Below are 26,482 nucleotides of genomic sequence, written 5' to 3'. Positions count from 1 at the left end.
TCTTTAATTGATTTCAAGCTTTGGTGGACACAAAAGTTGGTCGAAAGTGAGCTGAAAGCAATGGATTCTAACCATAGTGGAAATGCCATTATCCTTAATTTTCATAGTGAACCCAAATTTTAATTTGATTTTGAATTGAAGTGTGAAATTACTTTAACGTCTAAAACAACAAAAATCAAATTTTGATTTTAATTAGCTCGTTATATTTAAACAATCAGGATTTGTTACCAGTAGATTTGAGGATGTTCAATTTTGTTGTTTATTTCATTACTTTATAAATCTATTTAAATGAACGGATATAGTTTAGTTTACGTAATCCAAGACCATGATTTGGGTTGAAAAGGTATACCAGAAATGTCAAAGTGCATATTTTCAAGACCTAGTGAGAGTGTGAGCCTAGTGAGACCGATGCTGTGCCGTGAATCACGGTTAACCATTTTGAAGACAATAATGAAGCTGATTAGGCAATTTTGCATGTATGGAGAATGTTACGTAGGGTGAAGTTGGTTCGTGTACCGTGCGTGACTTGTCTACACTGCGGTCTTTTGCCTCCATCTTCCCATCTATATTCTTTCTATTTATATTCCACCATAGTTTGATCGAGAGGGAGGGAAAAAAAAGCTTTGGTCTGCAATGGAAACTTCAGCAGAAAACCATATTGAGGGCAACTATAAGATAAGAGTAGGGAGCATGATGAAGAAAGCTTCTCGCATGCTGCCCAGATGGAACTCTTAGTTGCCCATGTCTCTGCATGCAGCAATTCAGCTGGACATATTCGAATGTTACATGATCGTCACTGTTGTGTTTCTCGTTTTGTTCCAAACAAAATCCGATCGATGATGACCTTTTGCTGTCGGCGACTGGGGATGGAAGAGATGTGACGAAACTGATGGTTTTTTTTTAAATAATATTTTTATTATTAAAAAAATATAACGGTAGGTACTAAAAAGTATAATGGAGAAAGTGGTAGGGCATCTAAAAAATATAATAGGGACTCACCATTGGGACCCAATAACTATAATTAACCTGTGACCCAAGATATTAACAATGGATTTTGTTTGTAAAGTTTAGTCTGCAAAAATGTATATTAAAATATTACCAGAATTAAATTATAGAAGTGAAGTGCGACTGTGCGAGTGCCCCAAAAGTATTACCTACACTAAATTATAGAATAAACTAGAACACATTAATTGGGTTTGGGCTAAAGAGAATGTTTTTTTTTGTTTTATACATTTTTTTTAGTTTTTATACCAAATCTCAAAATATGATTTGTGATTTGGTATCTAAAGAAGTTTTTGTTAATAATAAATGTTTAATGTTTCTAACATTATATTTTAAGCACTTGAATCGTAACAACCTTTAAATTTGACCGTTATCAACACATGTGACACATAAAATTTCAAATTATTTTACTAGAAAAACTATATTATAATTAAAAAACAACCCCTAAAGTTTATATCTTTCACTGGTGATCGAACTAGGGATGGGAATGGGTCAGGTCGGGTCGGATTTTCGGTATACCCGACTCGGCCCAAAAATTATTAATCCTCCAATCGACTCCTATCCGACCCAAAAAAATATACATCTTCCACCCGAACTCGACCCGATTTTTTGAGATAAATCCAAATCTGACTCGATCCGATTTGAAATAAATATTTATTAAAAAATATTTTTATTCAATAAAAATAGGGATTAATTGAAAAATAATAATATAGGGGGTATTATTGTAATTATCTCTAAACATATAAGGTAAAATTATTATTTTGACCGGGTAGGGCATTTTCACCCTAAACCCAACTCAAACATAACCTTAAAAAACCCGATCCGACCAGAACTCAAAATTTAAAAAAAAAATCCGACCTGATCCGTCCAGTCGGGTTGGAACCCATCAGGTTCGGGTCTCCCCACCCCTAATCAGAACCGTCTCACCACAGTGACAAAAAGTAGCCCCATCACTGTTAAATTGCATCTATCGTCATGAAAAATACTGCTAAGTGTCGTTAGATTTCTAGGTTTTTAGTTGTTGTTGTTTTGGCAATTTCGATGATTACAATCATTCGTACGTTACACGACCGTCACAGTTAAGTTTCTCGTCTTGCTTAATAATATATTTGCATAATTAAAACTGTAATAATATTTAATTTATCATTCAATTAATCCTAATCAAATTTAATATAAATTTATTGGATAAAGTATAAAAATGTCCCCCGACTATAGGGTACTACCTTATTAAGTCTATCGACTATTAGAAGTTCCAAAATAGTCTTTTGACTATAGACAATTGCTTTATTGAGTCTCAAGACTATTAAAAGAAAAAATGGTCACCCGACTATTCACTATTCCAAACCCGTCCTTTTTTCGTTGAAAATTTGAAGGTATTCTGAGCTGAATATCAATATACTAACTGTGATATGATAAATATGATCCAGAATCTCAAACGACTATCATATCTCAATCATGTTAACATCTAGTTTAGACAACTGCGAATTTTTTACGGAAATGAACGAGTTTGGAAAATAATGAATAGTTGAGTGATCATTTGTAACTTTTATAATCGATGGACTTGACAAAGCAACAGTCTATAATCAGATGATAATTTTGTATCGGGACTTAATAAAAATATTCTATAGTCGAGGGATCATTTGTGTATTTTACTCAAATTTATTATATGAATGATTTTTTTAATTGGTGATATTCATTTATGAGATAACTATAGATAGATAAATGAAAGGCATAATGAAACAATTACTTCCCCACGTTAGCATAAATGATTACTTTGTTCTCTATTTTTTTTATCATTTTATCCCGATGTTTAAATTTTTAGTCAAAATAGATCATGATGGATGAAATTGTTAGTTGACTAACTTTCAATACATGTTTGTGATGTGATATGTGCTATATAATCATTTGAGTGTAATGACACATCTCATATCATTGTTTATGGTGATGTGGCACATGTCACGCTGTCATTTATGATAATGTGTCACATGACATGTCATCAATTGATCAGATGTGAAAATTTCAAAAAAATGTGTTGACCATTAGTCAAGTAATAGTTTTATCTAACAGAGTCTATTTTGACTAAAAATTTAAATATTAGATAAAATAATTAAAAAATTAAATGAGCCAAAATGATCATTTATACACATGTTTGGGGTAATTATTTCATTACGCCTAAATGAAACTATTAGCTTGGTAATAACGTTAGAAGCGGGGCTAAAATTTAGTTCCAGACTTGTTTACATGGTTTTGTTCTGACACAGAAACAATTCTAATTCATTTAAGTAGAATGATTTAGTTTCTCAATTTCATCCCATGAGGTTTATTACACTTTAACAATCTGGCATTAAAATTCAATAATGGGTAGGTCGCAGCTGAAGGATGCAATTCTAGAAGGAGGGATTCCATTCAGCGGAGTGCATGGAATGAACGCATTTGAAATACCCGGGCAAAGATCCCAGATTCAACCAAGTTTTTAGTACTGCAATGAAGAATCACACCACTCTGGTAATGAGGAACATCCTAAACACCTACAAGGGATTCGCCGACCTCGACCAAGTGATCGTGGATGATGGAACTGGTCTCGGAGTGTCCCTCAGCTTCATCACTTCGAAGTATGACATAATATTCGAATAGTCGGATTGAATCGGAATTTTAGGAAAATTTGAAGGATGGCAATAAAGGTTAATAATATTATTTCCGTATTTTAATTTAGTAGAATTTAACATGAATCATTGGAATTAAGATTAATTTTCCATGTTAAATCAAGACCGTTATATTAAAGTGACTAGATTGTGATTTTTAAAGAAGTGTAAGGACTAAGATGGAAACTAAACAAAATATTATTTTATATTGACATGATGAGATAAGGAATGATGTCATGATAATAGAATAATGGTAATTATCATAGTTTTAAGAATAAAAAGTATTTAGCATAAAATAAATTATATTTATTTAATTAGTCTTTTAACAAGCGTACGATGATGTTTTTGAAGAAAATGCAAGACAATAGAAACTTCCTTCCTTCCCCGCCATGTCCATGCTTCCTCCTCTTTGGCACCTATTTTTCTTATTAAATTATTTTAACCCTTGTTAGTTTTAGCTTTAATTATTTTACGTTTTTCCTTCTTTTGTTTATATTAAAGTATAATTATATTTTAAAATTTCTCTAAGAATGGGGTTTTATGAAATTCAGATTTTGATATGGAGTTTGTATAAAAAGCTATGAAGCGATAAAATTCGACAAATATTCGGATAATGGGATCGAATCGAAAATTTAGGAAAATTTTATTTTTCATTTTAAGTCGTTTTAGTTTATTTTTGAATTAAAGTGTGAAATTACTTTAACGTCTAAAACAATAAAAATGAAAATTTTAATTAGCTCGTTATATTTAAACAATCAGGATTAAATCGGGATCGTTAGATTAAAGTGACTAGATTGTATTTTTGAAAAAGTGCAAGGGCAAAACGAAAACTAAAAAATATTATTTTATATTGACGTGGTGGTAATTATCATGTTTTTAAGGGTAAAAAGGTCTTTTAACATAAAATGAATTTTATATTCTTTTTAATTAGTCTTTTAACAAGTGTGAAATTACTTTAACGTAACAATAAAAATAAAATTTTAAATTTAATTAGCTCGTTATATTTAAACAATCAGGATTTGTTACCAGTAGATTTGAGGCGTTCAATTTTGCTGTTTATATTTCATTACACACTGCAGTCTTTTGCCTCCATCTTTCCCTATTCTATATTTCTCTACTCTCTATTATATTCCACCATAGTTCGATCGAGAGGGAGAAAAAAAAAGCTTTGGTCTGCAATGGAAACTTCAGCAGAAAACCATATTGAGGGCAACTATAAGAGTAGGAGCATGATGAAGAAAGCTTCTCGTATGCTGCCCAGATGGCGAACTCTTTAGTGTTGCCCATGTCTCTGCATGGAGCAATTCAGCTGGACATATTCGAGATCATAGCCAAAGCTGGTCCCGATGCCATGCTCTCCCCAAGGAGATAGCAGCCCAGTTAACCACCGTGAATCCAGAGACGCCCTCCATGCTGGACCGCATACTTAGAGTCCTAGCCAGCCATGCTATCGTCGGTTGCTCCATGGCTGACGATGCTGATGAGGAGGGTAATCCTCAGAGACTCTATGCTTTGACGCCGGTTTCCAGATTCTTTGTCCGGAATGAAGATGGAGTTTCATTAGGTCCCTTGATGTCCATGGTTCAAGGCAAGGTTTTCTTGATAGCTGGTCCGTGTTTCATCCTTCTCTTTTCTTTTAATATTTTAAGTACTCTTCTCAGTTGAAAGTATCTAGAAGCTAGGAGTTAGTTCTAGGTGCTCAATTTCATATCCATAAGGTTTACCAAAATCTGGCCTGGAAATTCAATGATGGGTAGGTCGCAGCTGAAGGATGCGATTCTGGAAGGAGGAATTCCATTTGACAGAGTGCATGGAATGAACTCATTCGACTACCCGGGCAAAGACCCCAGCTTTAACCAACTTTTCAATACTGCCATGAAGAATATCACCACTTTGGTAATGAAGAACATCCTGGACGCCTACAAGGGATTCACCGACCACCTCGGCCAAGTGATCGTGGATGTCGGCGGCTGCCTCGGAGTGTCCCTCAGCTTCATCACTTCCAAGTATCCCTCAATCAAGGGAATTAACTATGACTTGCCTCATGTTATTCAACATGCCCCGCCCATCCCCGGTAAATAATCACAACCACCTCTTGTCCATGTTATTTTTGCTGAGAGAAATAGTCTAACTCTTAAATAAAATTAACTATTGAGAATCCAAGGTTTTTTTTGGTCCACAGGTGTCGAACATGTAGCCGGGGATATGTTCCAAAATGTTCCCAAAGGGGATGCAATTTTATTAAGGTAAACATGTTACACTATTTGTGGTAATAGAAATGTCAATGATATTTTTATCTAAAAAAAATTCTTTTCATAATGACTTTCAATTATTAAATTGTTTTTTATTTGAAAAATTATGATGGCATGAATGAATAAGGTTAAACATGGAATTTAATTCTGTATCCAAGTAGCTACAGCTATGGAATTTTTATTTGAAAATGTGAATGTAAATTTTAGGTATGAAAGTAACAAGGAAAGTTGTAAATTGATAGGGCATTCTTCATGATTGGAGTGACCAACATTGTTTGAAAATGAAGAATTGTTACAATGCGATCCCAAATGATGGAAAAGTAATAGTGGTTGATTATGTGGTTCCGGTTGTACCCGAGACTAATGCTCAAGAGAGATACACTTCCCAGCTAAGTGTACTGATGATGACACAGAATCCAGGAGGAAAAGAACGAACCAAGCAAGAATTCCAAGCATTGGCAAGTAAAGCTGGATTTTAGGCATACGATTTGCGTGTCTTGTTTGTAACTTGTGGGTCATGGAGTTCTTCAAGTAATTGGGCTCCTTATGAATTGTTTTACAGTACCTACTGCTTATGATTCAGAATATCAAATAAGGATGCTCCGGATGATTAGAGTTATTCAAGAGTTGAATTTGTCATATGATTCAACTTTTGTTTCTCTTCGTCTAGCCTTGGGTCTTGTTGTTCTCTAAAGTCCAAACATGTACTTGTCTCACTGTTCAAAAGTCGTGTGTGTAATGCTAGATTGAGTTTTTTTTTTCCGCTCATTTGATTTATTTTGTTGATAAACAAAGAAAGAAAGCCAGGAGTGTTAACTACTAGCGCCTAGGCATTCTTCAAGCAGGATCGTGTTAACAGCATATGGAGCAGTCCATAATCTTCTCCCCCACAAAGTCATCCGCTTATTATTTTTCTTTTGGCTTGATACATGTTATTATTGTTTAAATTTATTTCAAAATAAGATTTGGTGTCTAAAGAAGTTTTTGTTAATAATAGGTGCCTAACGTTTCTAATATTATATTTTTAAGTACCTGAAAGTATTCGCCTTTAAATTTAATTGTTATGTGACACGTGAGACACATATAAAATTTCAACAATTATTTTACTAAAAAAAACTTAATATTATAATTAAAAAAATAACCCTTAAATTTTACATCTTTCGCCGCTAATCGACCATAGTCGGTCTATGATCGTTAACGTTGACACAATCAGAACCGTCTCACCATTGCGACCAAAATCCAATCCCCCACCATTGTGAAATTGCATCAACCGTCATGAAAAATGTCGAGAAGGATCGCTGGATTTCTAGATTTTTCGTTGTTTTTTTTTGGCGATTTCGTTGACTACGGTCATCCATACGTTACATGATCGTCACTGTTGAGTTTCTCGTCTTGCTCCGAACAAAATCCGATCGGTAATGACCCTTTGCCGTGAACGACGGGAGGATGGAAGGGCGGAGGACGAGACTAAGGGTAAGTACTAAAATGTGTAATGGAGAAAGTTGTAAAACATCTAAAAGTATAATAAGAATTTACGAGTGTAACCCAATAAACTATAAATTAACCAGTGTGACCCAAATATTAACAATGGATTTGTTTGGTAAAGTTTTAGTCTGCAAAATTATATCTTAAAGATATTACTCAAAATTAAATTATAGAAGTGAAGTGCGAGTGCCTCAAAAATATTTCCCTAGACTAAATTATAGAAGAAGAAACTAGAAGAACACATTAATTGGGTTTTGGGTTAAAGAGACTGGTTTTTTTTTGGTTTAATACTTTTTTTTAGTTTTTAAACTAAATCTCAAAATACGATTTGGTTTCTAAAGAAGTTTTTCTAATAATAAGTGTCTAAACGTTTCTAACATTATACTTTTAAGCACTTGGACTGTAACAACAGTTAAATTTGACTGTTATCTGACACATGTGACACATAAAATTTCAAAAATTATTTTACAAGAAAAATTAATATTATAATTAAAAAACCAACCTCCTAAATTTTACATCATTGTCGTTATATGGCTGTCAATGTTGACACCATCAGTTCAGGGATAGGTATGGGTCAGGTCGGATTTTTGATCTACCCGACTCGGCCCAAAAATTATTATTCCTCCAACCGACCCGAATCCGACCCAAAAATATTCATCTTCCACCCGAACCCGACCCAATTTTTGAGATAAAATCCAAATTCGACTCGATCTGATTTGAAATAATGTTTTTATTAAAAATATTTTTATTCAATAAAAATAGGGGTTTAATTGAAAATAATATATAAAGGGGTATTATTGTAATTATTTCTAAATATATAAGGTAAATTATTTTTTTTGGGTCGGGTTGGGCATTTTCACCCTAAACATAAACTCAAACATAACCTTAAAAAACCCCAATCGAACCTGAACTCATTTTTAAAAAAAGTTTAACCTGTTCGAGTCGAGTCGGATTGGAACCTGTCAGGTTCGGGTCATCCCATCCCTAATCATAACCGTCTCGCCACAGCGACCAAAATGCAATCCCTAACCACTGTTAAATTGCATCGACCGTCGTGAAAAACACCGCTAATTATCGTTGGATTTCTAGATTTTTCGTTGTTGTTTTTTGTCGATTTTGACTACTACAGTCATCCGTACATTACATGGCCGTCACCGTTAAGTTTCTTGTCTTGCTTTGAACAAAAGCCGATCGACGATGACCTTTTGCCGTTGGCCGAGAGGGATGGGAGGGAGGGGGACGATACAGAGGGTCTGATTTTTTTTAAAATAATACTTTTATTATTAAAAAATAAAAAATATAATGGTAGGCACCTAAACGTGTAATAGAAAAAACTATAAGCACCTAAAAGTGTAGCGGAGAAAACGTTAGACGCCAATTGTTAGCAAAAAAAATCTTTAAGTACTAAATAGTATTTTGAGGTATAGTTTATACATTGAAAAATGTACGAAGCCTTTTTTAGGGGTTATAAGTTCAACTAGTTACGTTTATAAAGTATGTTTTGACAAAAATTAAAAAAATGGAGAAAATGCAACTCGATCGGGTCGAGTCGGGTTGGAACCCGTCAGGTTCGGGTTCCATCCCCATCAGGTTCGAGTTTCATCCCCATCCCTAATCAGAACTGTCTCGCCACAACGACCAAAATGCAATCCCCAACCACTGTTAAATTGCATCGACCGTCGTGAAAAACGCCGCTAACTGTCACTGGATTTTTAGGTTTTTTTGTTTTTTTGTCGATTTCGATGACTACAATCATCCGTACGTTACACGGACCGTCACCGTTAAGTTTCTCGTCTTGCTTTGAACAAAAGTTGATTGATGGTGACCCTTTGTCGTAGGCCGGGTGGGATGGAGACAACACAGAGGGTTTGATTTTTTTAAAAAACAATACTTTTATTATTAGAAAAGTAAAAAATAACGGTAGGACCTAAACATGTAATGGAGAAAATAGTAGGAACCTAAAAGTGTAACGGAAAAAAACGTTAAACGCCAATTGTTAGCAAAAAAAATCTTTAAATACCAAATAGTATTTTGAGGTATAATTTATACACTATAAAATGTATGAAGCCTTTCTTTTAAAGGTTATAAGTTCAACCAGTTACATTTATAAAGTATGTATTGTCAATAATTTAAAAAAAACTGAATAAGAGAATACTACAGGGAAAGGATCCGTCATCGAAGAAGAATTAAAGAGAAACCCCAATCTTAAATAAACAAGTGTTTATTAGTAGCCAGTATCGGTTTACGTTTGTTCAATGATAAAAAGCTATGCATCATCCAATCACACAGATATCCATCTTTTAGAAGTAATGGTATTTATGATCAATAAAGGTGTTTTTAAATTCGTCATGGCAGCTATATTACTAAAATTTATTAAAACTGAAAATTGAAAATTTAGTTCCACTATATTAATTTATTAAAATTTGATTATAAGACTTTAAAAAAATAAATCGATAGACAATATTACTAAAATTCTATCATTAAATGGTCGACTAAAAATCAACAATTTAATAATCTATACATAATAAATTAAAAAAATACTAGTTAGATTTCATGTATTTATAGATAATTAGATTAATTTCTTATCTTTTATACGAATAATTAAATTATGATAAAATAAAATAAACGAATTAGTTCTACGTTGACTTATATAATAAATAAGTACTTAAAGTATATTATCTTTTTTATTTAAGTAATTAAAGTATTTTTTTGATCAAAATAAGTACATAGAGTTATCTTTTTGGTTAAAATAAGTATATAACTTTTTTATTCAAGTAAATAAAGTATTTTTTTAATTAATATCACATATAAACTTTTTTAGAACTTAGATAAAAAAGTTCAAATGTTTTAGGTCCCTATTTTGATAAAATGAAAAAGATAACTTTAGGTACTTATTTTGACTAAAATAATACTTTAGGTACTTAAATGGAAAGAAGAGTATATTTTAGATATTTATTTGTGATATAAGCATGAAGGATGAAATATATAGTAAGATCATAAGATTTTAATATAATAAGTTTAAAATAAAATATATTTAATATTTTCGGAAAGAATTTTAATTTTATCTTCAAACGGAAGATGATGCATGAAAATTGAAATACTCATGCGTAAACGCTTTTAAGTCGCATATAATCTGGAAATAGTGGTCAAATAAAAACACAGTATGAAAGTTGACAGAAATATGATACTATGATTACTTTAGAAAAAACTAGAAAAGAAAATACCAAAATAATGAAGGTAGTAGAGAGTCATTAATGCTACTTTTGGCATTGGATTCAAAGTCATTTACTTCTTTCCACCCCACACATATGCCGCTTGTCTGTATGAAAAGCACCTCATTAATCTCTCTCTCTCTCTCTCTGCCGGGCCCATGCTTGTAGTACGAGTCCTCCAATCACAGGAACCGCATTAATGGTTAGTTGTTTGGTGATCGTTGTGTTGAAACCCTAAACACACCAATAACATCTCACAAAGTGTGTGCTCAATGTTGATGGGCCATTTCTTCGTCTTCTCTTTCCTTCTATATATCCTCTTGTTTGTTTCCCTAGCTAGCTTCTGATGCGATGGAGATAGAGGCAGCAAGCTGTAGTAAGAAAGATGGTGCTGTCGGCGGCGGCAATATCTGTGGTTCCGGTGGCGGTGGTGGTGCTCATGATGAGGATATGGTGAGGGGTGTTTACTTGGTTTGGCAGGATCTGACGGTGGTGTTGCCGAACTTCGGTAATAAACCGACTAAAAGGTTACTCCAAGGACTTAGTGGATATGCTGAACCTGGAAGAATCATGGCGATTATGGGTCCTTCTGGTTCCGGGAAATCCACACTACTCGACTCTCTAGCAGGTCTTACTTCGCCCCTCTCTCTTTCTATCCTTGTTTTGTTTTCATTTTTATGCCAAAAATTTACGGACTAATCTTAGTGTCAATTTATAAATAAAGAAGATAAATTTCTCTAAAACGTTAGAACCCAACATGCTTTCGTATTAAATGTGTTAGGAGAATGGGAAATATTTAATTTATTGATTAATAATATTACTGAAATGATGAGGAACGGTTGGAGCCAAAGAATTTCTATTTTATATACATACACGTATTCTGAGTAGATGTTGGATGTCTGTCTTGGTGAAACCTCCATGTTTGACGTTGTCCAATTCCCAAATTTTGGTTCTCAAGTAAATAGATTTTACCGAAATGAAAAAAAAGAGAGAAAAAAGGACAAGATTTTTATTAGCAACAAAGCATTTTAGTACGTAGTTCCCTTGACCATAGCCAAAAATTTAAAGTGCCTTATCCTCCGCCTTATTCAATGCAATAATTAAATAAATTTAAATCTATTCTATTTAGATTAAATTATTGAAATAATAAATGATGTTTTACGATAATTTTATAATGCCGATCTTATTTTAATTTTTTTAATAATGGCAACCGAGTTTCATTGATAAAAATGGAGGAATCAAAATTACAACTTATTTAAAGAGAAATTGAGGGCAATAGTCACCAAAAACTCATACATAAAATTAAAATATTAAACTCAAAGATACGAAGAGAATGAAGCCTTCTAAACATTAAAACAATCCAGTAACTTTTATAGAACTTCTTGTCTCTGTCAAACAAGATGTTTTGCGATGTAATAAAAGAATAGTGAGTGAACCGAATAATTTAACAGACGGCTTCTCATATAAATATGTAGTATTATATAACATATATTCATGTGTATATGAATTGTATATTTAAGAGGGGAGAGAAGGAATTACTGAATTATATAATAAATGCAGCATTAAAGATATTGCTCCTCCTTCGAATTAACCTAAATGAAGTGGACCCTTCTAATTTATCGTGAATTTCCCTCTCAATTATTTTGGGGTTTTCCTCTCATGGGATTTGCTTGAATTGGGATATGCTTGATTCCCCAACTCTAAAGTTTAGGCATAAACACACCTAATTTTTACTCATTAATTCAATATTATGTTTATTTATGTTTAATTCATTTTATATTTTATATAATTTATAGATGATATTTTTTTTAAAAATACGTATATTACCTCTCAATTCATTTTATATTTATTCATTTTTACAGAAAATTTATGCTTGTTTGTTTAAATTTATACAAAGTTTTACAATAATGATCTACTTTGAATAAACTTTAAAATATTTATTTTTTAAATTTATATCCAAGACATGATGTGGCTTTTTTAATAATTAATTTTCATTTATTTTTAATATTTGTATTTGTGTTAATTTTTAATTAATATCATATTTATTCATAATAATTTTTTATTTTAATATTAAATTTATCTATTTAAAAATAAATTATTATGCCTCTTGAAAATAATGCAAACATATTATAGTCATACTTTTCACATTAATTTATTATATTTTACTCTATTACTTTTAATTTTGAAGAAAATCAAATCTATTAAATAATTTCAATAATAGAAAGAATATTATTTTTTCTATAAATTTTGAGTTTGAATTATTATATTTAAATGTGTGTGGGTTGCGAATAATAGACTGTATTGATTTAATAATTTTATAGCTGGCATGTTGGTTGGTATTAAATTGGCGTCCTTTCAATAAGAGGCCTACGTTTCTTGCTGACTTTTTAAAGAAGTAAAAGGTCACCCAATAGAATGATTTTTGGACCGAAAAATATAGTCTTCTGTTAATTTTTTTCCCTTTGTCGTAATAGACTAATAGTCTTCTAACATTATGTCATTGTTATAATATATTTTACTAGCTAATAAACGTTAACGTTATGGAGTAATTAATATTATTTTTCGAGTTTAATATGGACAGTCTCTCTCTTCTTACAATAAAAATTAAGTCTAATCTAAATATTCACAAATGATATTAGTATAATTATGTATATACGAAAGTGAAAAAAATATCTTCATAATCTTGGTGCAGGTAGACTCGCCAGAAATGTGGTCATGACTGGAAATATTCTTTTAAATGGAAAGAAGAGACTAGAGTATGGTGGTATTGTAAGTGTTTTTACTTGTATATTTGTTGTCTTCATGTTTGTATAATAGATTTTGTTGAATGGAACCAACCGGGAACAGAGGATCTTCTCTCAGCTTTACACTTGACACATACATGTGATTCAATTTTCAGGCTTATGTGACTCAAGAGGATGTGATGTTGGGAACTCTGACAGTAAGAGAAACCCTAGCATACTCTGCTCATTTGAGGCTTCCTAGTAACTTAACCAGAGATGAAGTGAATGACATTGTGGAGGGAACAATCATGGAAATGGGTCTTCAAGAATGCGGTGACACAGTGATTGGGAACTGGCATTTAAGAGGAATAAGTGGTGGGGAGAAGAAGAGACTCAGCATTGCTCTGGAGATCCTCACCATGCCCAACATGTTGTTCCTCGATGAACCTACCAGCGGCCTTGACAGTGCCTCCGCTTTCTTCGTTGTTCAATCTCTCCGAAACATAGCTCGTGACGGGAGGACCGTCGTCTCTTCGATCCACCAGCCCAGTAGTGAAGTTTTTGCGCTGTTCGACGACCTTTTCTTGCTATCCGGCGGTGAAACTGTTTACTTTGGAGAGGCGAAATTGGCTGTCCAGGTATAGGAACATAGAACAAACAAGCATTGTAATGTTGCATAACTGCATGATTTTTGATATGTTTGGAATTTAATTCCTTAGCCTTTGATTGTTTACAGTTCTTTGCTGAAGCTGGTTTCCCATGCCCGAGTAGAAGAAACCCTTCGGATCACTTCCTCCGGTGTATAAATTCCGACTTCGATGCCGTGACAGCCACACTGAAAGGTTCTCAAAGACTGCGCGTAAGTATTGCTCCACGATGTTCTACTTTGCTAGGAATTAGGATTACAGTTGACGTGCAAACACTGACAGTTAAAGTTCGTGTTTGATTTTCTTTAGGATAAACCTTCAAGCTCTGATCCTTTCACGAATATGGCAACAATACAAATCAAAGCCGCCCTTGTTGTAAAGTACCGCCAGTCGAAGTACGCGGAAACGGCAAAAGCTAGGATTCAAGAAATATCGAAAACTGTAAGCATTCAAAAATACAGCTTTTGATTTGATGTCTAAAAGTCTAAAATATAAAACAATGCCTGAGAAGTGTGTATGTGATTTCAGGAAGGACTTGAGGTAGAAGCAATTAGCGGAAGTGAAGCAGCATGGTTAAAGCAACTTATAACATTGACAAAACGATCATTTCTCAACATGTGTAGAGATGTAGGTTACTACTGGGCAAGGATTGTGATATATATACTTGTATCTATCTGCGTCGGAACCGTCTTCTATGATGTCGGCTATGGAAATACCGCTATTCTCGCCCGAGTAGCATGTGGTGGATTCGTCACAGGTTTCATGACCTTCATGTCGATCGGAGGCTTTCCGTCCTTCATCGAAGAAATGAAGGTAAAAGGAAACGGTCTTTGTGATTCAGAAGAGTTACAGAAGATAATAACATAGGCATTGTCGTGTGATACTCTTCCATTGTTTTATAAACAGGTTTTTAACAAAGAAAGGCTGAATGGATATTATGGAGTTGCAGCTTATACTCTCTCCAATTTCTTGTCTTCATTTCCGTTTCTGGTTGCTATTGCACTGATCACAGGAACAATAACATTTTACCTGGTGAAATTTCGATCCGGATTTTCGCATTATGCCTTCTTCTGCCTCAATATCTTCTTCAGCATCACTGTGATCGAGAGCCTCATGATGGTGGTAGCTTCATTGGTTCCTAATTACCTTATGGGAATCATCACCGGTGCCGGAATCATAGTAAGTAATCGAAACCAGGTTACTTGATCATCTTTTGAAGCTCTCTTGTCCTTGTTTATTTAACTGCAGAGGTTTTCATTTTTCTCTTACAGGGGATCCTGATGATGACTTCAGGCTTCTTCAGGTTGCTGCCTGATCTTCCTAAGATATTCTGGCGTTACCCTATTTCATACATCAGTTTTACTTCATGGGCACTTCAGGTATGCATTTCATGTATCAATGAAACTAAATTACATAATATATGCATTTTCTCTGTTTTGAAAAGTAACGGTGATGCAGGGCGCCTACAAGAACGATTTCATCGGCCTCGAATTTGATCCGATACTACCGGGTGATCAGAAACTAACCGGGGATCAAATCATTACACAGTACTTCGGGGTGACGGTAGATCGGTCCAAGTGGTTGGATTTAACTGCAGTGGTGGTCATACTCATATGCTACCGCCTCATCTTCTTCTTGATTCTGAAGATAAAAGAGAAGGCTTCACCATTTTTTCAAGAAATCTATGCAAAGAGGACAATTGGGCATCTTGATAAAAGGCCTTCGTTCAGGAAGATACCGTCGTTTTCTGCTTCCAAGCGGCACCAGCCTCTCCACTCTCTCTCTTCTCAAGAGGGTCTTAACTCTCCGTTACACTAAATTCTTTTTTATTACCACAAGGCATTGATGTGCCACTGCTATATATTACTCCATATGATTGTGTTGAATATCCGGTGTTTGTGCAGCTCACTAAATGCTTCTTATACAAAATAACCGTGGGGGGAAATACAGAGTACGTGTTGATTTCTTTCTTCACCAAAAAAAAATATTTATCATATATTATTTTCAAAATATTTGATTGATTTTAATTGACACCTACGTAACAATACGCGAATTAACTCTCCATTCAAAATTATTTGTTTTCTTCAACAATCTACAGAAATTAGCGTTTTGTGCAGTCAAAGAAAGACGGAAATTGTTTGGCAATGTGGACTTAGTCTCCGTCAACTGTGGCTTGAACCTTTTTCTTTCTCGTTTTCACAAATAGGACGGAACCACATAGCCGCGGTAATTTTTATTTTTCAAACATTATGCTACGAAGTAAGTAATGTGATAGTAAAAGAATAATTCTTATTTTTAAAAATTACGGGTTTGATTTTGATAAAATAATTAATTATTTATTATCAGATAATATAAAATATTTAAAATAAATATTATTTATAATTACTTCAGCTTATTAAAAAAATAGATTCGGTGTACATAGATAATTAATTTTAAAGTAATCCAAACATAAATAACTAAATTTAAAAAGAATCATAGAATTGAAAGTCATCCGTCCAAACATATATAACTAGAATTTAAAAATGATAATCAAAATTTCAAACACAACGAACAGAAGGTAATAATAAAATGGATCATAGTGTAGATCGTGTGACATGCCACATGATCCCCCGCGTGGAGAACGAAGAGTCGGAGACGCAGAGTGGGCCCACCATTAGCCCATCCCCCATTATAATTGTTTACGAATATAAATAATCCCATCAAGTTTGACTTTCAAGGTAAAGAAAAGTGGGATACGAACGAATCCCTCGTGTGGTTGGAAATGGAAACGGAAAGCTAATTTTTTTATTAATAAAATTAACAATAATTTCATAAAATAGTTTGGATATTTTCTTGAACTATTAAGATTTAGTGAAAATAGAAATTATAGAATAATTAACTTATCTCAGCAATTAGATAATATTATGCTAATAATAATATAAAACATATAAAAACCTTATCATGCAAAGAGGAGAATATTTTATCGAGTCGAGTAAAAAATTATATGAGTTAGTCAAGTCTAAGTTATAATTTAAGTTTTATTTAAAAAAAATTGAGTCAAATCAAAATGTTCAAGCTTTTTTTTAATTTAATTATAAATATTTATATTGTTGTTTTATTAATTGATATCAATATAAATGTTTTTTATAATTATATACGATGTATGTATATATATATATATATGTGTGTGTATATGTAAAGTTAAAGGATTGACTTGAACTTATAAATCAATCTATTAATCATTAGAAAATTTGAATCATTTAAGTCATTTTATAAATTAAATTTTATTTAAAAAATTAAATTAATTTTATAAAATTACGAGTAAAGTTAAATTAACTGCAAATTTTTACATCAAATAAAGTCAAATTTTTATTTTATTTTCTAGTCAAATTTAATTTAACTCATTCTTAAACACACCTGTAGTCAAAAGTGATTTTGTCATGATAATCGAATGTTGTCCTCTTTCTCCATTTTTCAAATTTTTTTTTAAAAAAATTTGAAATATAAAAAATACGTTATATTTTTATAAATCATTATTTAATATATTATTGGTAACCGATAATATCATAGATTATGTTTAAACAATATTAGAAGTTTTTATTAAATTTTAAAAATAAAACAAATAAAGAACAAAATATTTAATTTTATCTTAATATGATTTGTATAATTATTTGTTCAAATCATATAATAATGACAATTTTATATTATGGGACACGTTAAGTTCATATGTGATGCGAAGGCCAAACCTTTCCGGACTTGTATAAAAACCTTCCCTTCTCTCCCAATTCGCTTCTCCGTCTCTCAACTCATTTACTCTCCACTTCCCTTTGCTCACAGCCATGTTTCCCTGCAAGGAAGATGCCACTGTAATTAAATCTCACTCCTCCTCTTCCCCCCTTTGTCTTTCTGCTTGCTTAGTAGGCTGCTGAATTGTATTTCTTTTTATTATTCTGTATTGGGTGCCTTTTTTTTTTGTTTGTTTGGATAAAGAAATCTCAGTTTTTTTTGTTTTTGGGTTGTTGGTAGAGCTATATTTCTGTTATGGTTATGAAACTGATGAAACGTGAAAGCTTTAGTTTGATCAGAAATTGGAATTCAATTTAGAAATTTTAGATTTTGGAGATGACAGTTTTCTGTGTTCATTGCTAGTCTGCTGCATTTTAGTATCCTATTACTTCTATAACATTTGTCTCTAATTGCTTGTACAAAATATTATGGTTTGGTTGACCTGAACCATGTGTCTTCCTGTTCATAAGGACTATAGGATGTTTTGTACTCTCTCTCTCTCTCTCTCTCTCTCTCTCTCTTATGTCTGCTTCGGTTGACCTGAACTTTCTACATCCGTATTGGGGATCACCATATTTATTGACCTAAGTTTACTGCTGGAACTAATCTAATTTCCATTTAAGAAGCCACGTTGAAGATTACTGATGATATTTGTGCTTAATTTGGTCAGAAATGTTAAGGGTAGTAATTCACCTCTTAAAATGATTTATGGACATTATTGAGGTACTCTGTTTTGCTTTCTTACATCAAAATCTTTAGGAACTACTAACTTCGTAATGTATAACATAGGAAGAATTACAAAATGATGAAATCATTGAAACAACTAATTCATTTTCAACCTCTAAAATGCTTTAGATAATCTAGGCTTATTTGATTGTTATTTTTAAGCTAACTTTTTTTTCTTCTCTATGCCTTGCTTTAAAGTACAAGCAAATATTGAACTGTAATATGAATTCAAACATGCTTTAAATTTAGTGCATATAGGCACCTTTAACTGGACTCATCCTAAAATGGCATATCTGTTTTCGGTTGGAATCAATGTCATATTTATAAACTTTGAACAGGCTTCCTTTGGACATGGAGATGCAAGTGTTTCATGCTTGAAGCCAGAGAATGGTTTCATTGATCCACTTTCTCTTTTCCATTCCGAGAAGGCAGTGGAAGAACTTCTTCAACAAACTCCTGTTCAAGGAATGGATGAACATCTTATAGAGTTCTCCGAAGCTTTGAGAAGTATATTTTGTTTCAATTTTTTAATGCTTTTATCTCTTCCAGTTGAACTCTCTCTTTTTTTATTTCATTCTTGGTGCTTACTACTTTGAACAAATTATTAGCTGTTGCAAAGGCATTAAGACGGGCTGCTGAAGGAAAGGCTTCTGCTCAAGCTGAAGCTGCTGAATGGAAACGTAGATATGAACTGGAGAGAAGCAGGAATATACAGATGGAGCGTAAAGGTTTTTAAGATTAAATTGCATAGATGTTCTGTCGTATGTGTTTCATATTTTTTGTATTTCATAAATTTTGATGATGAAAATTACTCTACAAGAAGGGGGGGGGACGCTTGAACTTGAGTTGACAAAACCTACAAATTAGGTCTTCCTTGCTAGCTGTTTGATTTACACCTATAATCTGATCTTGTCTGGTCAAAAGAAACTGCGACCTCATAAATTGCTTAACTGATGGGCATATTCAGCTTCATTTCTTTCGTTGGTCTTCCTCCCTATACTACTACAAGGTTGTTTTATAAAGAACTTGTTTCTTGATGGCACAACATTTGACGCTAAGCTTCGTAACATTGTAGTCACTAAGAAGGAATAAAACAAGTTAAACAACATTTGAAAGTTAACTACAAGGTTCTTAACTTGGTAAAAAAAGTCTCTCTGTGTTATTTTGGAGAGTATTTTTCTTAAGTTGATGTTTCGTCTGCCGAAAGGTTCCCCCAGCATTTTGATGTTAATTGAATTCTACTTTGAACTAACTGAAGAAAGATACATGTAGTTTCTGAATTCTCATAGCTTGGGGTCACTTAAGCAGAAAATCTGATTAGTGTTCCCTTACCTATTTAGTATCTGGAGGATTCTGCTATGGTACTAGATGATTGATAGGTTCTGTAGGTGTTCTGCAATTTAGATCTTTTGAGGATCTGCTCCACTCTTGTTTTATTTTCCATCCCACTACATAAAAATTTTACTTATAACAAGGGAGAATAAGGGGGGCTTGCTTCATTACCTGGACCAGCTTTCAGACCATCTGGTTTTCTTGCTGCACAAGTATTGGAAATTGGACAATATATTTGGTTTTGGACCCTGCTAATCAAATTTGGAATCATTATTATCAGATTCTGGCTATTCCAGTATCAGGCAACAATATCTGTCAAAAGATACAAAGTTGGAGGACATGGACTTCTGTAGATAATTCAATGGAAATATAAGAATTATTCTACCGTGTCTTGTCTTCTGAGAATTTTGGGAAGTATGAAATAGAGTATTAGAAGGTATTTTCTTAAACTTTTTCAGTAAAAACAGTGATTTTGTTGCTTCCATTGAAGAATCATCACAGCCTATCTTAAACGAATTCATTTATTTCACTTGTTGGGATTAGTTATCATGAAAACTTGACAGCATCCTCAGAAATTGCCAAAGCAACAAACCTTGTCAAAGTTAATTCACTTGCAAGAGTTTGAGGATGTATGGGTGAAGGTTCTATATGATGCTTATGCAAGTTTTTTGTACCTTAAAGAAAGACAAGTAAAATGACGGTTAATGTACCTTTTAGATATTTGCAGAGGGTGATGGAGTCTGGAGATATTTGTTAAAAACACCAAATTAAGTTTAAAACTTGCTCTTAGTCCATAGAGTTTTAATCGTATATTAGGTGTTTAGGAAGCCTTAATACACATGAAGAGTTTTAGTTGTGTATTTTAAGTATATACATTCAGCTGGATAGACGTTTTCATCCATCATTCACTTTTTTTATCTTCATAGAGTGGTCCGTTGAGGGTTTTATTGGGAATTCTCAGCATTTTTACATGAGGTGGCTGCCTGTAGTCTCTTGAACACACTTAGTTGGATTTGAGATCTCTAGAAGGTTTTCTATTGCATAAAGATCCCTGCTTCTGGTGTTGTTATAAATGATGTTATCTAGACTTGGAACCATTGTAGAAGGAAACATAACAGTGGATGAGGATGGTTAGTGTAGTGATAGAATGGCTCAAGGATAAATGGTAAAAAAGGGAGTTCTCCCTGTTATTATATGTATTGTTGATGTCAAGCCTATGATTGATTGATGATATGCCTCCTTTCAGGAATGTTCTAATGGGATATAGCAAATATGTTAAATAAAATGAAGACAATGTCCAAATATTTAGAATGATAGATTTGGGGCTTATTGTCCAAGGTTCTTACAGGGGAATACCCTTTTCTTGTCATTGTCCAAATATTTGGACGTCGTCTTCTTTTCATTTTCCTTTATGTTTTTTCAATAGATTTACTTTCTTCTGAATATATGCACATCGTCTTTTGAATAGGAAGACAATGTCCAAATATACGAATGATTGTTAAATTTGTTTTTAAATAGAGTTGATTATGTCTATCCGAATTCTTCCAGTTTGAGCAGGAAGAAAAACATGTCGGGCTTTTCAAAAGAGTTCAATTATGGGGGAGGGTAATTTGTCTTCCATATAATCATTGATAAAGGATCTTGTATGTACACTACTGCTATTGAGAAGTTAAGAGTCCTTTGTGATGAGTGTGTCTAGCTCAAATATTGAGGACGCATTATGGTGGTTGGTGAAGTTTTAAAACTATTTGCTTTATTTGAAAAGTTCTTTTTTATGCTTTACGGTAGCTCGAATTGCTGAGCAAAATGGCAATATTGATTGCGGGAGGGTAAAGAACTTGGACAAACAATTGATGCAGCAGAATGAACTGGATGAGCAGTTTGAGGAATGTTGTATGAAGCACGGGATTTGCTCCCATGAGGTTCTTCGTGACAGGGAATCAGACTCAAATTCCAATGTAGATCGAAGTAAGATGATGAGAAAGGTATGGTTTGTTTATTATTCTTCCATTTTGAATCAAGAACCTTCTAGATTAGTATACCTTTTCGTTTTCTTGTTAACTTGCCTTCTGTCCTTTCTGATCTTTTTTTTTTGTGAGAAAAAAAAAAGCTTTCCAGTTTCCTGATGTTATTTTTTTTTATAGAATTTGGAGGTTTCATTAAAAACTCCCTTCATATTCTTCCACATACTTAGAAGTATGTTGAAGAACATTGGAAGGGAGAAAAGAGTACCTCATATTTTATTAAATAGAATACCAAGTACATAAGGTAACACCAAACCCACATACGGGAATAAACACCAATACAAACCTAATTTTGTTATGTTATTTGTTTCCTGATGTTATGTTATTTGTTTTGTTTGTACGACAGCATTTTGGAGGCTTTCCTTTAAATTTTTTAATATTTTAGTATTCATCTTTTCCATATTTCTTTTCATAACAACATATGCATTTTCTCAACCTAATTTTTGTTGTGCTTATAGCTTAAGCGTGTAAGTAAACAGATACATAATATCAAGTCTAGCAAGGGAACCTTATCCACTTCACCAATGTGAAAATGTTTTTAGTATAAATGCACAGCTCGCATAATTCAAAACTATGTTTTGTGCAATAGGCATCATTTAAGCTTTCCTGGTGCTGCAAGGGTGAGAATGGTGATCAGCACAAACATGATGTCGTCTCTTTTGAAAAAGGAAATATTACGACTGCAGAACGCAGCAGTAAACAGGTATTACTTCCTCTATTGTATTAGAGAGCCTTGTTTGCTGCAATTTCCTTAGTATCTTCTCTTAAAATGTAGCTTGGACACTGTTTGTTTATTGTGTGCCTTCTATCTATCATCTAAGATAACTTATTTCTTTCCAGATTTCTCTGAAGTGGGAATCTGACCCTCAGACTGTGCTTATTTTGACCAAACCGAATTCAGTTTCTGTTCGGATTCTTTGTGCACAAATGGTCAGGTGCGGATGTTGAGAATGATAATTAATTTTACATAGTGTCGTTCCGAATGCAAGTTTCATGCAAATTGCTTCTAGTCCTTTTGCCTTAACCGATCTCTGCAAAACTCTTCAAGACATTCGAAAGCATATTTGAATGTGCTTCACTTGCTTTAAATTTAATTCCCCTCCCCTCAAAAGAGAAAAAAAGAACTCGGTTGGGCGTTTAATCATTTTTACATCCTGCTTTTTTGTCTGTAACTCATAATATAAGTGGCTTCTGAATATTTTATGAAAAAAATAAAAGATGATGAAGAATAATCAAAAAGAAATTTCACACACACTTCACAATCAAATTTATTTCAACACTAATTTCTTAGTATCACAATTGCATACACGATTAGCCTTAAAATTCTTTGAGCAGGTATTTTCATAGTACACAAAGGAATTGTTTGACTAATTAGGAAAGGAAATTTCTTAATTTAAGGAGTATCAAGTGAAAATAAAAAAACCTTAATCGTCAAGAGAAAGAAATCAAAATTAGTTCTTAATTAAGTCTAATACTAAAAGTGTTTTATCAGATGTGCTAAACTTTCATTATCCAATATAAAGACACTCTTGTAAGGACCAAATTATAACTTTCTTTTGGTGGGGAATATGGGGGTGGAAAGATATATTTTCACCAGTTTCAGTTTGACGAAAGGTAGTATATTAAGATTTCAAAAAGGCAACGTGGGGCAAAGGTCCCTGTAACGCCCCTGGTTGTATGGGTACTTCTGCTTGACGGCGCTTCCCTTTGATCACTCTGATAAGCTTTAATATGGTGTTTACATTGGCTGATGTTTAAGATAAAGTTTCCAATATGAGGGTATTGTAGTTATTAATTATATTCTGAGGACATTTTAACTTTTTGGTCATTTTTAGTTCTCAAGCCTTGCATTAACTTCTTTGAATGTATGGTGTCTATCATATTTATAATCTTGCATGTCATTATTCTTCTATTGCATATCCCTTTACCCATCTCATTCTAAGCCTTTCATCCAGATGGTTGAAAGAGAAGAAAAAGTTAAACATTTATGTTGAACCACGTGTGAGATCTGAACTTCTGACTGAGTCATCCGACTTCCACTATGTACAAACATGGGAGGATGGTAAGTAGTTAGTCATTTCCCCTCACTGTCAAATTCTTCTTTCAAAAGTAGTATGCTCACACTGGTACTTAATTCATCATGAATCGATTATCTTGCTTATTGTTTCCTTGATGCTGCCTGTATAAAGCTTGATGAAGTGTTGATGTTGAATTTTCTGTTTCTCGGTGGTTTGCATTTATTGTTTTTGCCTCAATATTCTGTTTTGCTACTTTGTGTTTGCAAACCTCAAGTATAGATAAGAAAATGAAATTTAAGAAACATAAAATTTGAGATCAAATATAGGATAAGGGGCAGAAATTTCAAACATAACTAGAAAAGTTTTTGCTTGTGGAACTAAGAGCCTGTCCAATTTGACTTCTGTGTTCTGAAGGAAATCAGATCCAATTTGGTCCGAACACCTTTCGAACTGAATTTTATTGAACCCAATACAGCAAAATCTACCCGAGTTATAATCCTGTACAATAATTTTTATCACATCCACTGATAATCTCATGCTAGGTAGGACATATCCGTATTAGAAGTTAGAACCATGCTAAATGCTTTTAGGCATCAACCGTATTACCCTTTATGTTCTGTCATCATCTATTTACTATATGAATGTTTGCGGAAGGTAAGTTTGTAATCGAACTAATTTCCGAAATATTTAATTAAACTGGTGGTTAATTTTTTTAAAAAATTAAGCAAGACTTATTTATTTAATTTAGTGTTTGTTGGTATTTGTAGGCAATAGTTCTATACTTTTTGAGTAGTAAATTGGTTTGATTTATTTTTCATGTAACTATCTTTTACTTCTAGCTTGTAATCTGATTTCTTATTTAAACGTCTACTTTGCTGCCCTTTAGACCGGGAAATTTTGGTCCTGCACATTAAAGTTGATCTCATCATAACCCTTGGTGGTGATGGAACTGTTCTATGGGTAAGTTATTTCTGTTTGTCTGAGCACATATTGAAAATGCATTAGTAAAAGTAAACTTAGTAAGTTTTCTAAAATGAATTTTGTTTCATTTTTAAGAAGTTATTATTAGATATTTATTTAGTTTATGTATGGTTGTTTTCATGAAATTCAAATTTTGCCACTCTGAGCATCAATTCTGAGTCCATCCGTTGATCCGTAGATGGTTTATGTCGGGATCTATATGGACTCAGTTTCTTTAACATGACTTACTAATTATTAGAACCGACATTATCACTGCAAGTAAATCCTGTGTCGTATGAATTTCTTCTGATCTATTTGTGTTGGTCGTTTTGTTATTTATTCTGGATTTCTTCTGAGTTCATGCTTAGCAATCATCTCCTAATTGTTCTTTGCAGGCAGCATCAATGTTCAAAGGACCTGTTCCTCCAATCGTTCCGTTTTCTTTAGGGTCTTTGGGATTTATGACTCCGTTTAGTATCCTTCCAGTTCCATGAAGTATTTCTTGAACAAAGGATAAATGTTTAAAACTTTTTGTTTCTATTTTAACTGAGAATCTTTGTTAATTCTCATATTGGAATGAAAGGAAAATTCTTTGACTTGTGCTAGATAGCGAACATTTTAAAGAATGCCTTGATTCCGTCCTGAGGGGACCTGTCAGTATAACATTACGGCACCGCTTGTTGTGCCGTGTTATTAGAGATGCGGCTAAAAATGAGTATGAGACAGAAGAACCTAATCTTGTTCTGAATGAGGTTACGATAGACCGGGGAATATCATCATACCTCACAAATTTGGAATGCTATTGCGACAATTCCTTCGTCACGTCCGTGCAAGGAGACGGTTTGATTTTGTCAACAACATCTGGTAGCACTGCCTATTCATTGGCAGCTGGAGGATCAATGGTCCACCCACAGGTACATGCTGATAATCATAATTCCCCTTAAATCTGAAAATATCATGCTGATAATCATTTAGTGATATAACACTCAGGATTTTGTTCAGGGGGGCTTGTTTCATTACACTGTTTTAATGTCATCTGTTTCTGTTTAGTTTCGAAATATAATCATATAACTAAAAAAATATGTTGGTTGTGTACAATCCTATAATCTGCAGGTCCCTGGTATCTTATTCACACCCATATGTCCACATTCATTATCCTTTCGACCCCTGATATTGCCGGAGCATGTAACGTTGCGTATAGTGGTGCCATTTAATAGCAGAAGCTCAGCTTGGGTGTCATTTGATGGTAAGGATAGAAAACAGTTGGCTCCTGGGGATGCCCTTTTGTGCAGCATGGCACCATGGCCCGTGCCTACAGCATGTCAAGTTGATTCTACTAATGATTTCTTGAGCAGCATCCATGATGGCCTTCACTGGAACCTGAGAAAAACACAGTCGTTCGATGGCCCTCGGGAACTATAACTACTTTTCCCGGACCTACACATTTCTAGTTGAAAATCTTACTTGTATTATATATATACACCTATTTGGCAGTTATATGGGGCTGCGGGATTCAACATATTTAGCTGCCATATGTTTCAGGAGTTCTTGTAGGAAAGCAAAAGGCAAAGCTCGAAATTTGAAATGGCTGTAAAGTTTTTATGTTCTTATGGTGTTTACAGGGACATCGCATTTGATCTTCTATGCTGCTGAGTGCTGACCATAAGAAATTTATAGTTAAAAGATTGAAGGGG

The 26,482-nt window shown here is 33.4% G+C and overlaps 2 protein-coding genes and 1 pseudogene across 3 annotated transcripts; all 3 read left to right on the top strand.

Annotated features, from left to right (window-relative positions):
- Nucleotides 1-3,571: 3,571 nt before the first annotated feature.
- Nucleotides 3,572-6,589, top strand: LOC120194244 (annotated as a pseudogene).
- A 4,340-nt stretch (nucleotides 6,590-10,929) lies between these two features.
- On the top strand, nucleotides 10,930-15,842 carry LOC120194424 (ABC transporter G family member 15-like). The gene is made up of 9 exons (XM_039196740.1): nucleotides 10,930-11,221; nucleotides 13,286-13,362; nucleotides 13,493-13,954; nucleotides 14,053-14,175; nucleotides 14,273-14,404; nucleotides 14,492-14,776; nucleotides 14,870-15,142; nucleotides 15,235-15,342; nucleotides 15,422-15,842. The coding sequence occupies exons 1-9, from the start codon at nucleotides 10,945-10,947 to the stop codon at nucleotides 15,779-15,781; spliced, it is 2,097 nt and encodes a 698-aa protein (XP_039052671.1). The 5' UTR covers nucleotides 10,930-10,944; the 3' UTR covers nucleotides 15,782-15,842.
- Nucleotides 15,843-17,717: 1,875 nt separating this feature from the next.
- LOC120194423 (NAD(H) kinase 1) lies at nucleotides 17,718-26,394 on the top strand. 2 transcript variants are annotated; one of them, XM_039196739.1, is made up of 11 exons: nucleotides 17,718-17,808; nucleotides 18,793-18,961; nucleotides 19,063-19,182; nucleotides 21,575-21,771; nucleotides 22,400-22,513; nucleotides 22,651-22,745; nucleotides 23,766-23,872; nucleotides 24,715-24,788; nucleotides 25,184-25,262; nucleotides 25,395-25,702; nucleotides 25,902-26,394. In XM_039196739.1, exons 1-11 carry the CDS (start codon nucleotides 17,782-17,784, stop codon nucleotides 26,208-26,210), a joined length of 1,599 nt encoding a protein of 532 aa, XP_039052670.1. In that variant the 5' UTR covers nucleotides 17,718-17,781; the 3' UTR covers nucleotides 26,211-26,394. The 2 variants fall into 2 exon arrangements, with proteins under 2 accessions (XP_039052670.1, XP_039052669.1); XM_039196738.1 differs by lacking the exon at nucleotides 17,718-17,808 and having other exon boundaries at nucleotides 18,708-18,961.
- The last annotated feature ends 88 nt before the right edge of the window (nucleotides 26,395-26,482 follow it).

The sequence above is a fragment of the Hibiscus syriacus genome, unplaced genomic scaffold, assembly GCF_006381635.1.
Source record: "Hibiscus syriacus cultivar Baekdansim isolate YM2019G1 unplaced genomic scaffold, ASM638163v2 tig00116997_pilon, whole genome shotgun sequence".
In the NCBI taxonomy this organism is placed as follows: domain Eukaryota; kingdom Viridiplantae; phylum Streptophyta; class Magnoliopsida; order Malvales; family Malvaceae; genus Hibiscus; species Hibiscus syriacus.
This window is presented reverse-complemented; position numbering and strand designations above follow the sequence as displayed.

Bases quoted from the DNA above. Each gene is read 5' to 3' on its own strand.
- LOC120194424 (XM_039196740.1), top strand. From the start codon at position 10,945: ATGGAGATAGAGGCAGCAAGCTGTAGTAAGAAAGATGGTGCTGTCGGC. The intron at 13,363-13,492 runs GTAAGTGTTTTT...TTCAATTTTCAG, and splicing joins GACTAGAGTATGGTGGTATT to GCTTATGTGACTCAAGAGGA. The intron at 14,777-14,869 runs GTAAAAGGAAAC...TTTTATAAACAG, and splicing joins CCTTCATCGAAGAAATGAAG to GTTTTTAACAAAGAAAGGCT.
- LOC120194423 (XM_039196738.1), top strand. From the start codon at position 18,739: ATGGCATATCTGTTTTCGGTTGGAATCAATGTCATATTTATAAACTTT. The intron at 22,514-22,650 runs GTATTACTTCCT...ATTTCTTTCCAG, and splicing joins CAGAACGCAGCAGTAAACAG to ATTTCTCTGAAGTGGGAATC. The intron at 25,263-25,394 runs GTATCCTTCCAG...GACTTGTGCTAG, and splicing joins GGGATTTATGACTCCGTTTA to ATAGCGAACATTTTAAAGAA.